General features: G+C 38.7%; 1 protein-coding gene across 2 annotated transcripts; it reads left to right on the forward strand.

Annotated features, from left to right (window-relative positions):
• Positions 1-214: 214 nt before the first annotated feature.
• LOC143338653 (integrin alpha-M-like) lies at positions 215-14374 on the forward strand. 2 transcript variants are annotated; one of them, XM_076759216.1, is made up of 30 exons: positions 215-387; positions 2406-2508; positions 2699-2796; positions 3407-3477; positions 3653-3767; positions 3993-4120; positions 4619-4761; positions 5301-5451; positions 5897-6047; positions 6867-6940; positions 7047-7167; positions 7408-7544; positions 7660-7806; positions 7896-8108; positions 8492-8625; positions 8873-9015; positions 9102-9256; positions 9446-9571; positions 9852-9925; positions 10370-10511; positions 10619-10717; positions 10810-10889; positions 10991-11077; positions 11184-11253; positions 11378-11476; positions 11624-11704; positions 12348-12458; positions 12635-12748; positions 12828-12938; positions 13065-14374. In XM_076759216.1, the coding sequence occupies exons 1-30, from the start codon at positions 351-353 to the stop codon at positions 13161-13163; spliced, it is 3414 nt and encodes a 1137-aa protein (XP_076615331.1). In that variant the 5' UTR covers positions 215-350; the 3' UTR covers positions 13164-14374. The 2 variants fall into 2 exon arrangements, with proteins under 2 accessions (XP_076615331.1, XP_076615332.1); XM_076759217.1 differs by having other exon boundaries at positions 7666-7806.
• Positions 14375-14382: the final 8 nt, after the last annotated feature.

The following is a 14382-nucleotide window of genomic DNA, read 5'->3' on the forward strand; positions in this document are numbered from 1 at the left end:
ATCCAAATTAGCATCAGTATCCCCTACATCATTCTAGATAGTTTAATCTCTTTGTTGTGAAACAAACGTATGAAGGAATTTCTTATCAGAATTTTGCAATCACGTGACAACACACTGTGCCCATATTAAACAGAAAGTGTGTCAATATTGTAACCCCGCCTACATAAGAGTTCCTCTAACGGGCTGCCTTTCCTTTGAGTTGCCGAGTGGATTACTGCATTGTGCTTTTGACAGATTGACGGCTTCGGTAATACAAACGGTCAGTAGGTCGCCAGAAAGCACAATAATTTCCAAATTTGTATGAGCTCAGAGAACACATCACACTTAGTATTGTCCATGGGAGTAGCACAATGGACTGGATAATTATTACTACAATATCCTTGTCAGGTAAGATAAGTTTATATCTCATGATTTTGTCTTCCACTGTCTCAGTAAAAATATCCCGTCATTTCATTTCATGACAGTTACATCAGCATTAATCATGACAGTTTCATCAGCATTAATATATGTCCCAATGCAGGAAGCATAGTAACTTATTATCAGCAATTATCATCTGTGTTATTTTGAATTAATAACATTAATAACTGTGATAACACTATATAGAAAAACAGCTGAGATGATGAATTCCACATTTGTATTTCACTTCCTCTGTGAATGGAACTACAGAGGAAACAGAGTGTGACGCTAAAACAAGCTTCACCAATACCTTCTTTACTTTAATAGTACAAAACATTTTTTGAATGATCTTTGAAGAACACCTAAATCCCGTGTGGTAACATCAAAGTTTTGTACAATTCATGCAGTTGCAAGTATTGTATATAATGCAGGATGACCGCCGCTCCAGCCTCCTAAAGATTTGCTGAGGTGCAAAGCATTAGTGAGTCTAAACTGAAAGAAGTAATTTCTGCACATTTAGATCTGTGCAGCATTTTACTTTATTTTGAGCTTTCGGTCTATCAGAGCTTCATCAGAGCACACATGGTTCAACAATGTCCAGGCAGGTACAAATAACCAATCCCATTCTAATCATTGGCAGTAAGCAATACACCTGTGCACACCATGGTGGTTGAAGCTCTGCCTCTTGGAAACTGCAGTTTTTAAATACTGAATTTAAGGTATACAAATGGCTCGGGCCAGACTTGTGACCACTTCGTCAGAGACATTTAAAGTTATGATGTTGGTGTAGCAGCACCTATTGTTGAAATGCTGTGAAATGGTGAACAGAGTAGATATTTGCAAGAATTATGGCAACGTGTAACAAATAGATCACACGCCTACAAGTGGGTATTACTTAATTATGACATAGCAAGAAACAAATAACAGTTTGTCAGGATCATTCAAATGTGTCAGGCACCAAATTTGGTGAAGAGGAGGAGTGTCAAAAAAAAAAAAAAACTCGATGCATGAAGGCAACATTATTGCACTTCTACTTCCATGGCCCATAACCACCTGTGTAATTGTAATGTAAAATCCTAAATTATGATCAATTTATCCATTCATTATGAACAGAACATCGGCTTAGCCTGTGCAGAGCTGCAGGGGCACAGGTCACCACAGAATTAACCTTAAACAAGCAGCAACATACATCACTCTGCCCCTGAGGTAACATGAGGGTTTTGCTAAACCCACACAACTTGTGAGAGCTGGTGGTTTAGAAATGATGGGCAGTAACTTAGAACAGGAAAAGATGAAGTGACGTCATCTGTAACAGAGCATTGGTTTATATGCTGCTGACAAGAAAAAGCAGATCCTGATGGCATGAGTCTCACGGTGGTTAATCATCATTATTTGTCATGGATTTATTTTTCTGGAGAAACAGCAAAACTATGACTGATGTCTTTCTGTAACACTTGTACAGGAAATCAAAATGTATTACTGCCTGACAGAGCTGTCTGACTAGTGTTAATGTAACTTTCAGCAGAGAGAGGAAGCTAAACACTGTTATCTTATCATGCTATCTTTATATACTGTAATGACCATTTTTAGAAAACTTCATGTTGTACCCCAAAGGGAGGGCTTTATTTGCGTAACAGTCACTCAAATTCAGGAAATCCCATGCGAAAGCAACACTTTCAATTTAAGAAGAGTTGTGTTTCTGCTTTAAAAGAATGGAGGAAGTATAAGTAGTAAGAAGTAATCATCTTGAATATGTCTTTAAAATGAATCAAATGAGTGGGGCCACTATGTTTAGAATACAAATTGCTAACTTTGGCGCTCCCTTGTGGTACTATCAAAAAAGACACTGGCAGTTCACAGCACTTCATCCTGTAACACATCAAAGATTTTCAGCTAAGTAAGACACACTATAAGAATCATTTTAAAGTCGCTACAATCACTTTAACATTCGACATTCGATATTGGCTTTAAATGAGAAAAAACGTCATTCTTTCTTCTTCATCCCGCAGTGTTAAAAGCTGCACTTTGTTTCAATATCGACCCCGTGGCATGGAAGCTCCTGACAAACAGCGCTGCAGGTTTTGGATACCAGGTGGTGCAGAGACGATCAGAGTAAGTCAAAGCATGGATGCTGTTGTGGAGCATGGGTTCACAATAGCTAAATGTCTACAGCCATTTGTTTCTAACCAGCATTTCCGTCTTATGGTCATCTCACAGTAATGATGAATTGAGTATGTAGCATTTTCATATAGACAATTTGTGAGATTGGTTTTGTTCTCTCTCACATGTCTTGTTTCCTCAGCTTGCTGGTCAGTGCTCCTCTTGCACAGTATTCACCAAAAGGCAGGGGGCAAATATACCAGTGCACCACTGAAACCTGCCGTCAGCTATCAGTTCCACGTAAGCAGCTTCTCATTTGCAAACGTTTTAAATGAACTGTTAAAACTAACATTAAATAAGAAAAGTGACTGTTAGCATAAGGATTCTTATTACATGTTATCTTTATAGAAAAGTACAAGTGTGAAGGGTAGCTTGTTGAGCAGATTCTGAGGGGTTTTGTAGCAGATGGGGTCAGGACTTCATGTTCATCATCACGGACATATTTCCCAGACATATGTAGGAAAAATACTGAGATAAAAATACATTTGGTGTAAGATTCAGACTTCAAGACGTACGTTGACGTAACAGACAAAATCACTTGTTAGAATGGAAATGTTTCGCATTTAATGCAGAAAATCAACAGTTAAACAAGTATGTATATTCATGTGATAATTGCCTCGGTCGTGAGTGTTTTGGGAGTGGTCACAGGCCAGAAAAGGCTGTGGGATGCTGCTCTATAGTTTGGGCACAGTGAGTATGAACTGGCTACTCATGCTGCTGCTATTTATCAGATCACCTTTAGGAGGTGCTGTCCTAGTGGTAGCTGTGGTTTGCAGCAGTCACTGAGACTGCACCCGTAAAGAATCCTGAATGACTGTTTTAACATGACTGATGAATGTTGTCAATGCAGTGCCAGAATTTGCAGTCAACATGTCCCTTGGATTGACACTGACAAGTGATCCCACCACACGAAACACCATGGTGAGCTGGTAAACTGCATGATGATGTCAATGCTGACATCAGAGAAAATCCTCTTAAACATTTCTTTCTCTTTCTATCAGTGAAACAATCTTCTTGCAGCCTAAAAATGTATTGTTTTGGAAAAGGAAATAATCAACATTTTTTTTTGTTTACCACTGACCATGTCTCCTTTCAGGCATGTGGTCCAACCATCCCAAAGGACTGCCAAAGTATCACCTTGTATAATGGTGTATGTGTTGAGATAGACAGTTCTAATCGTTTTGGATCTTCTGTGCCTTCTTCTCTTGAAGGTGAGCATGTTGAGTCAAAAACATATCAGTACTAAAGGAAGCGGTAGAAGAGGTCTGATAATATCGCATGTGGGCGGAAATCAATGTCTGTAGTCAAAGGCCCATATATACCCATGTATGATGTTAACAAGTAGAGTGAGATGTAAATACATTTTTCAGGTAACTTTACTTGAGGGGAAGCTGCAACGATTATACAGACATTAATTCATGTCTTCTTTCTGACAGGGTGTCGAATCCAAGCAGACATTGCATTTGTGCTGGATGGCTCAGGCAGCGTGTCTGCAGAAGATTTTCGAACAATGAAGAATTTTGTGAAAAATCTCATCGGCTCATTCTTGGAAACAGACACAAAGGTACAATTGCTTTATTCTATTTGAACCATAGAATGACTCGGAGAGCTGGAAACTGCAGTATTAGGCACTGTATGAAATGTATTTCTGTGTTTTTTTGTTTTTTGTTAAAAGGCCTCCTCTCCTTTGGACCTTTTGAAAACATGCACCCTTCCGCAAATATCTCAAAATATAACCATATACTGCTACTTCTATTCACATAAAAGGCAAAGCATAAAGGATTCAAGAACCAAAAAACCTTTGTATTCTTTTAACAGAGAAAGTATTTTTACAGTAACCCCCAGTGGGTCCATCACAAAAGTTATATTAGTGATTGCTAAATTTAAAAATAGTTGATTAAACATCTATAAAATACCCCTCCACCCTCCATCTAGTTTTTGTACCCACCCTTAATTGTCTCTACAGTGGATGTGCTTTATATTAATTGGATAATTTAACTGTTGAATACAAATTTTCTTTTATATCTACACAAATTACCTTTTTTTTCATTCTTTTTTGCAGTTTTCCGTTGCCCAGTTCTCCCAAAGTTCCATCATCCATTATTACTTTGATACATTTGATGTTAACAATTGGAGGAATCAAATTGATGGAATAAGACAATTAAGTCAATCGACTTACACAGCGGCTGCCATCATACATGTTGTGTAAGTGCCGTCATGATGCAAATGCACGACACTACCTAATGCTGATTACGCACAGACAGGAAGTGAGCAATATGGTTTTCACAGATTTCACCATGAAAGTTCATGGAAGAGTTGGAGTTTGGACACATCAGGGTCTCTTTTGCCTGTGTACTCTGGAGAAGGAATAAGACAGCAATTGAATGCCATGGCTAGTGGTGTTTATCCATGCAGACATTTGTGGTTTTATTTGTTTATGTTTTGACATTTTTGTCTGTGATACTTCTGCCACCAACCCAGCACAGTGGAGGTGAATGAAACTTCATGTGCAGTGCTCCCAGCATTAAAAAAATATAATAGAAACATAAGTTTCCAAAAACAATGTTCACATTACTCATAAGTCTCAAGTGAATATCTCAAATTCTGTATAAATAAAGCCAATATGTCTTCTTGGAATTTGGGTAAACCAACACATCAGTTTATTTTCCTAACCTGACAAGCTTTTTAACACTACAGAGCGTATCACAAGAACATGTATTGAAAACAGATCTTTCTTTTGACAGCAATGACGTCTTCTCAGTATATAGAGGTTCCAGGCCAAATGTGAAGAAGGTTTTGATAGTCATTACAGATGGACAATCTCATGACCGGGATAGATTGCCAGTGGCAGCGGCTTTAGCTGAAAGTAAAAACATTGTTCGGTTTGCTATTGGGGTAAGTTGTATGCACATGTAAATCTACATGATATCTATACATGACAGACAACACCGTTAAAAAGTTTGGAATCGCCTGCTACAAAAGCTTGATTTGGTAAACGTCAAAATAGAAATGGAAAGATAGTCTGAGGTTAGCACTATTGGACTGGCACTGTTAGCTGATCATACTATGGACGGACAAATAACAGTTTAAATCTATTCAAGATTCATTACTGAAGGAAAAAAGAAAGACATCAATATAACAAGTGCTTCCAAATGTTTGAACAGGGATGCATATATGTATTTTAAAAAATGTAAAATGTTTGCATTAGCTATCTAAACTCTTGCATATTAAAATATTTCCATCCATTTAAGATTCGGTAATATAAATCGGCTCAGTATTTCACATTTAAACATGTCATTTCCGTTGCAACACCTCCAATGCTTTCTCTCAACATCCCTAGGTGGGGGACGCATTTACTAAAGGTGGAGCAAAACAGGAACTGGACACCATTGCATCTTTTCCCCCGGGAAACCACGTCTTTCAAGTGGAGAATTTTAATGCACTTGAAATAATAAGAAAGAATTTGCAGGAAAAAATCTTCTCTGTCGAAGGTACAGATGTGAGCTCACCATATCAGCTTGTAATATTTTTTGCATTTTTAGTTGAAATTACAGAAGAAGAAAAAAAACTATTATTTGTTCAATGTCGCTTATTAGAGAAATTACAATTTTATGTTTGTGAAAAGGACAATATAAGAAAATACTTACACCACCTTAAAAAAAAAGAAATAACCATCGCCAATTCTTGGAGCCATAATTTTCAATCGACTGCTGTTTCGTTCTAAACATGAACTTGATGTAAGGGATAATGCCCGACGAGGTGTCCATTATCAGAAATGAATGGACAATGCGGAGGACGGTTGCTTCCGCAAAGTCCATTCATTTCTGATAATGACACCTCGAAGGGCATTATCCCGCTTATACCATGGTCACTTATGAAAAAAATAAATATCAAATCAATTATTAATACGTTAATGTTGTTTTTTACCATTAAAATCGTAAGTTTTTCACAAGAAGCGGCTGAGTGGACTATTTAATATCTCTCGTTGTGACGTGTTGCCAAAGTAACTGGCTCTGGCCACAGAACCTGCAGCTCGGTCGGCGCAGCTGTTATATTAGGCCTAAACAGTGGAGGGAAGTGAGATGATTGCTTAACGTTATGTTATGCGTGTCTAGAGGATGATGCGAAATCTTGTTTCAAACAATCAAAGTCCACAGATAGTTTCCTAAATCGTTTTTATTGCAAGAAATATTACCCACCATTCACTCTGTTTCAAGCAATTGAAAATTGAATTAAACTGAAAACTCCAACTCACATGCAGGCCATAGTGTCACACTGCATTAAGAAACCTTTAATATTGCTGTTTGCAGGATCTCAAACAGGTGGAGAGTCACTGCAAATGGAAATGGCTCAAGAGGGATTCAGTGCAGCATATGTGGATGGGGTAATTAAAAATCAGTTGTAGACTCATATAGAATACAGACTTGGAATGTTTGGCTGATGTTTTGTGGCAAACACGTTGTCCTTTAATAAATCTGTCTAAATTGCAGGGAATTCAGATGGCTACTGTTGGCGCCAACCAGTGGAAGGGAGGCTACCTGCAATACACCAGGCAAGGCCAGAAGATTGGCTCTTATGAGCCTGCACAAATGGAGCCTGACAGTTATCTTGGTATGAATACGACAGTGATAACAAACATACACATACTGATGTCGCTATGTATATGCTCTGCTCTACTGTGGTCCTTCCTCCAATCATTTGGAAACACATGGATCAAACATGAGAGTTTAGAGAAGGGACTGAAAAAAAAAAGGCCAATGAGGAATGAATCAGTAAAATATATGCAATTTGTCCGCAGTTGTGCCAAACCTTTGGACACTTAAACGTATGGATTTGACTCTTGAATTCTAGGTTACTCCATGGCAGTTGCTAAAACCAGGCAAGGCCCGTTGACAATTGTTGGTGCGCCAAGATATCAACACAGAGGAATTGCGATGGCAGTTGACACAAACGGCAAAAGCAAAAAGATTGATCCCTCTCCATGGCAGGTGTGTGGTTCCTGAAAGACCACGTGAAGCATATCAGAAAACATTTTCGTAAATAAAAAAACTGCTGTTTTCTTCTTTTATGAAATTCTTTTCATCGATAATTTGTTGCTGACAGGTTCAGATTGGTGAATATTTTGGGGCAGAGTTTTGTGCCATGGATGTGGATCGTGACACCTACACTGACCTGATCCTCATATCTGCCCCTATGTACATGGACACTGATAGAGAGGGAAGAGTTTACGTTTGCAGCCTGTCTGGTTTGGTATGACAGTTTTATCCAGTGGCATTATGTGAAGCTTTTTGTTTTTTTTACTGACTATGCAAACATTGACTCTCAAATATATTCACCAGAACGTCGGGTGCCACTTTGATTCTCCATCAGTACTGAGAGGGGTTGCATCTGACAAAGGAAGGTTTGGGTCCTCCCTTGCTGTGCTGCCTGATCTGAACACTGATGGTCTCAGTGATTTGGCTGTCGGGGCACCTCTGGAAAATGACGGTCGTGGCAGCATCTACATATTCCACGGCGAGGGAAGAGGTAGAATCAGTCTTGCTCACTCACAGGTGAGCAGGATCAAATAAAACCTTTTTCACTAACATCTGGCTTTTCAATCAGCATTCATTCCTGGGTCAAATGACTGCGTAGGAAACATGGCGGATCATGATTTCTGTTTTCTGGTGGTTTTGTGATGTCAAGGGTGACACACCAGAAAAAAACACTAAAGCAATCTCTGATGATGGGAAAGAGTCAACCGCCTACGCTTTTAGCCGGTTTACCCACGTTTAAACAAACAGCATATACATGCTAATTTTAGCGTAATTGTGGAATTGGAAACAAAAAAAGATTTAACAGATCCAGTCTGTATTGCATCCTGTTGGTCACTCTGCTTAATAAAACATCTGTACAATTGAGTCATCAATTAATTAAAATATTTCTATCTATATAGAGAATTACTGGCTCTGAGGTCAACTCAGACCTGATGTTCTTCGGTATGTCAATCAGTCAGTCATCTTTTGACCTTAGTAGGGACGGTCTGCCTGACTTAGCAGTGGGCTCAAAGGGAAAAGTTGTCTTGCTCAGGTGAGTAAATATGACTCTTTGGTTTCTAGCCATGATGTTTACACCTATAAAGAAACTTTAGCTTTGCAATGTGTGCAGACCAAAAATAGCCATTCTGTGTATTTTTTTTTTTTTTTTTTAGGTCACAGCAGTTCAATAATGCATTGTATCAGGCAGCTGAGACATACCAGTCAGTCTACTTTTCTGTGCTATTGATAATAAAGCCAGAGGTTATTTACATGTATTTTCCCACTCTGTCCATTTCCAGATCAAAGCCTATAGTAATGGTGGAAGCTAAGATGTCATTCAGTCCAAATCACATCCCCACTCAAATCTCGGACTGCACGAAACCATTGGAGATCTCATCTGAAATCTGCTTTATCATGACCAGACACTCTGCAGTAAACACAGGTTCCTGATTCTCTCCTGTCTATTCATTTAAATGCTTGTATGTGTGCACACTAATAACCTCCTAAGGAAACTCTAATCTATTCCAGCTCGAGCAAGGATTAACTATACTTTAACGCTGGATGCTACCCGCAAGGCCCCAAACAACCGCGCTTACTTCAGCGAGAAACAACGAGTGGAGACCAGATCAACTGATCTTGACTTGACAAAGGAGCAGTGCCGCACAGTGAAATTTTTTGTTGAGGTAAGTTATTGGATATACACCATGTTAAAATCTGGTATTCTGGGCTTTTTAATAACATCAAAAGAACCTAGTTTAACACTTAATTTCAACATGCAAAACCACAGCCTGTCCTATATTGAAACAGGCCATATTTGACGCCCATGTTGAGTTTAAGTATCCAAAACTCACATCAGTGCCCTCTTTGTGCAGGCTTGTCCAGATGATGCTCTCAATGAACTTTCCAATGAACTCAGATTCACCTTTGACGGCTATCCGTCGGGCACAAATCTCAGGCCAAGTCTCGCCCTGCAGGCTCAGACAACATCCATTCATCCTGTAAGTAATCTTTAAAGACACCCTCATTAGTCTGAACTTCTTACATGTGGTCATTTTTTTGTGTGAATAGTTTCCACGTTTGACCTTTTAATGTTAGCTACTGGAGCTCTGAAGGGCTATGAAATGCACAGAAATCACCATGCCTTCTTAACAATGTTGGATTATAATTCTATTTATTTGTAAGAGTAGGCAGTCATACTTTTTACTGCCGTGTCTTTGTTGGCTGTTTGCTGTCACTCTTTCTGAACAGACATGGTTTACTTCACACTCTCTTCCACAGTTAGGCTTTGAAATCAACTGTGGCACTGACGACAAATGTGTAGATAACCTGAAAGTGGATTTTAACTTTACCAGGTGAGTTACAAAGGTGCAACCTAACTTAGGTGCACACATTAAAACTTTGAGCTTTTAATTTGTGCTTTTACTTGAAATGCCTGTACAGTTATTGGATTGATTGCAGCGCTTTTGGTCCACACATATATTTGATGCATCGTAACCTAATTCTTCATCTGACTTTCCATCAATCAATCATCATTTTTCCTGTACTTTACTACCAAATACCTAAATAACTAATAACTAATAATAATGCCAATCAGCCTCTGCTGTACTTTGTGTTTTGTGCTAATTAGCATTTAGCATGTTAGCAGCCTAACTAAGACGGTAAACCTGGCGAGCAGGCTGATGTTAGCGTTTGGCTTAAAGCTTTGCTGTGCCTGTGCAAAGCTGCTAGCATAGCTTGTAGACTCTCAGTCATGTTTTCCTCTGCCTTCATTTTTCTCTTTCCTCATAATCTGTTAGATCCTCAGAGGTTAAAGTGGGTATTGATGAATTGTTGGATGTCACTGTGTCAGTGGAGAACAGAGAGGAAAACTCCTACAACAGCCGCGTCATTGTCACATACCCACGTGGACTCTCCTATAGGAAGTTTACGATTCTGCAGGTAAAATGTCAGGATCAAGTCTGCTTCAGTTCATCTCCAGTTAAGTGCTCTCTCAGGTCATACGGCTATTCTGATTGATGTGTGTTTTGTACTTTTTTTTAATGAAGGGAAGAATTGAGTGCAACTCTTTGGACAGTGAAGGTGCCTTATGGCGAGGAAGGACAGAGTGCACTATTGACAAGCCTATTTTCAAGAGCAACACTAAGGTTTGTTGTTTGCACAGGAGGATCTCTTCTCAGTGCTGCAGAGACAGCCCTGCAAAGACAAAAGTTCATTTCTCACGTTCATCTTATTTTAGGTGTTCTTCATCATCTCCTACGGGATCGAAACTAATAGTCAACTTGACAGGAGAATTTTTATCACCGCAAATGCTACCAGGTATTGTTCAGCTGCCTGCCCTTAAGCACAACACTATGCAAGTGTGTAAATTTGCAGTAGTCCTATTACCATTTGTACTAATAATTTCACCTCTCGTCTAGTGGGAATCAGGAGCACTCCAGCTCAAGCGAACTCTACAAAAAGAAAGAGATTGATGTGAAGTACAGCATTTTTGCTTCAATTGAAAGGTTGGTGTTGTTCTATGTGAAGCAAATAAACGGTGAAAAAAAGTAAGAATTTGAAGTTGACATTTAATTACTAAATATTGATCGAATGTTCAATATGTCTGTTCAGTCCCCTCAGCTACAACAATTTCACTTTCGGAAAGAATAATTTGCAGAAACCAGTCCAACAATCAATTGTGGTAAAAAAAAAGATTTTTTATAATAAGACCAGTGATAGTTAATTAACTTGATTCAGATTTCACTTTAATGCTCAGTTAGTCTATACAATACTGGCCACCCTTTTCTTTTCCTCCTTTCTATTAGGTTAGAAATGATAACAGGGCACTGAATTTCACTGTGGTGATCAAGGTGCCAGTAAAGCTTGGTGATAAAGACATCTGGGCGGATTCAAGCAGTTTGCAGGTAACATGTGGGAACTTGTAGTTACTGAACCCAAAAATGTCTCAAGTTTAGCTGTTTTTATGCAACTACAACCTCATGGATGGATGTGGTCAGATGAGGAGCACTTTTTGTTCTCTTTTTAACTGACATGAATTGACTCTGTTTCAGCTTCCAGACTGCCAAAGAGACAAAGATGAAGAACCTACTGTCACAGATTTTGTTGCTCAGATACAGAAGAATAAGTTAGTGGTATGTACAAGTCTCCCATTTATTTTAGTTACAATTGAGCCTGGTGACAGTATATATTTTTAAAAATCTCCACGATTTTTCATTAATTCATTCATTCATTCATCTTTTGTACCGCCTATCCCTTTTGGGGTTGCGGGGGGGCTGGAGCCTATCCCAGCTGTCAACGGGCGAGAGGCGGGGTACACTCTGAACCGGTTGCCAGTTGATTGCAGGCCCACGATTTTTGTTAGATGAAAATTAAAAGAAATTACATTACACTGCAGTGCACATAGCTACAAACTCGCTTTGTAAAATACATTTTCAATGAAAATTTGGCTCCCCTTGTGACTTGGGTAGATCCGAAGAGTATTTTTTAGCTACAACTGGCCCTTGTTCAATTCCCTTTGCTGAGTTTAAAGTGGAGATGAACAGCGGGTGCACTTGTGGTTTATCGTGTGTGGTTCCTCCCTCCTGATTGGGCAGTGAGTGTAAAGATCTGTCTCAGGGTGCCAAGGCCCTGATGGGGTAAACCAAGCCCATTAGAGGTCTAAGTGTGTACTCATAGAACTGGAGTTACATCCTTGTAACTATTTTTTCATTCCACAGGAGTTTGCAGGCCTAGTTACAGCTTTTTTTCTTTCTGCCTTCTTAAAATCACCAACAGGACTGCTCTGTAGCCAGGTGCTCAGTGTTCAAGTGCACTAGGTTCATGGGAAGACTGGAGAGTAAAACATACAAAATCTCTGCCAACCTGAGTTCTCGATGGATTGAACAGGTAATTCATGTATAGGTATGATATTCAACAGACTGATTTACGAGTTTACATTTTAAGTGCATTTGGTAGAAATAATTACAACTGGTCCTGACTACATAGCAGTAAAGCATTAGGTAAAAACAGTAACATCACTAAAGATTATATGAACAGGCTCATCCCAGTCCCCATCTTTTCAGATTGGACTTCAATCTGCCAAATTTCTTTTGACCAGCACGGCCAGTCTGGACTATGACAGAGGACAGTATATCTTCTATTCAACAGGGTCTAATAACAACCCTCCTGTTCGCAAGGTGATGACATATTATTTTCACTTACTTATGCTTTGAAAGAGCATGAATTTGACCCACTTTCTCTCATTTCATCTCTCAGATTGAGTCAGTGGTAGAAGTGTATCCTGAACCAGACTTCACCAAAGAGATTGTTGGAGGATCCCTAGGAGGGCTGGCTCTCCTGGCTTTAGTCACTGCTGGCCTATATAAGGTGAGACAATGTACATACACTGTTTCAGTTTATTATACATCTTTATGGGCACATGCATGCATTTTAATATATTTACAGCTATTGTTTCATCGTTTTTACATGACATTCTTTGTTTTGTACTCTCAGGCTGGATTTTTCAAGAGTAAATACAAGGAGATGATTGCTGATACGTCAGGAGAAGCAGGAGATCCAGAGGTTGATGGAGGCGGACCCACACCAGAATAAAATCATTTAATGTCTCACCAGCTGGTTAACCTGCTGATTGCAGCTGACAGCAACAAAACCTTTACTCAAAGTTGAAGTATCTCTAATCTGAAATGGAAAATAACTAACATCTTGCCATTTTCAGGAATGTACATGATTTGTAAAGAAGAAATATCCATGCCACCCCTTTCGATTCATTGAACTAAAAAGTTTGGCTGTGTATGAAATCACTCCCTTGCTCACTCATTTCCTATTTTCAATAAAAGAGGTTCCCAACCTGGGGGTGAAGGCCATGACAAGGAGTCATAAGATGATTTCCTGGTTATGGAGTAATAATAAGTGAATATTACATAGTTGTATCTCTTCAGTGCCCTAAAAAATATATTCAAATGAATCCATCCAAGGAGGGAAAATTACTCATCGATTGAACTGTTCACATCTCAAACGGTTCGGGTCATAAGTAAAATATGGTTGAAAACAGCTGTCCTATATTTTAGGTACTCAGGACTTCATAGTGAGCAGTAAATTGAGATTTCAGGTTCTATATCAAGCATACATTTCACCCAATTTCTGACATGGCCTAAGTGATCCAGACATGTGACGTAATGTGGCAGGAGTTTCAGAGAGGCTTTATAGAATGACTGTACATTTTTCGAATCCCATTTTTGAACTGCTTAGTCCAATCGCTGGGCCAAAATGAAACATTTCTGCATGTATATTTCTGCAAACTACGTATGTTAATTTGTACAATTTGTAGTGTGGTGAAAAGAAATCAGCAGTGTGATCATCTGGATTCTGTTTTTCATCATATGTTGTCCTGTCAAACTGCTGAAATGCTATGTTGTATGCACACTTGCTAAAAAAAACTGAAACAATTTTTCTTGACAACATGAATTGCTCTGTTTAGGAATAAATTATAGAATGTGCAATATTGATCTAAGTATTTTGATTTTACGTAAACAGACGTTTATTTTATGCTTCATCAGTATTTATTATATACATGTGATTAAAATTACATTTCATTTGTCTTAACAGTTTAAGGAGATAACTTTTTACATGAGTCATCACATTTTTAAGTCAAAAGACAACAGAGGTATATTGGAATAAAGAATAAATAACATAACATTGTCCTTCATTTAACTGGATTCAGTGAAACATATTTTTCCGCACAATTCATTTCTATAAAAACTTCATTGTACGACAGTAAAATTCAGTTTTTAGCAGTTTGACCTGAGCATCT

Source organism: Chaetodon auriga, chromosome 20 (genome assembly GCF_051107435.1).
Source record: "Chaetodon auriga isolate fChaAug3 chromosome 20, fChaAug3.hap1, whole genome shotgun sequence".
Lineage (NCBI taxonomy): Eukaryota > Metazoa > Chordata > Actinopteri > Chaetodontiformes > Chaetodontidae > Chaetodon > Chaetodon auriga.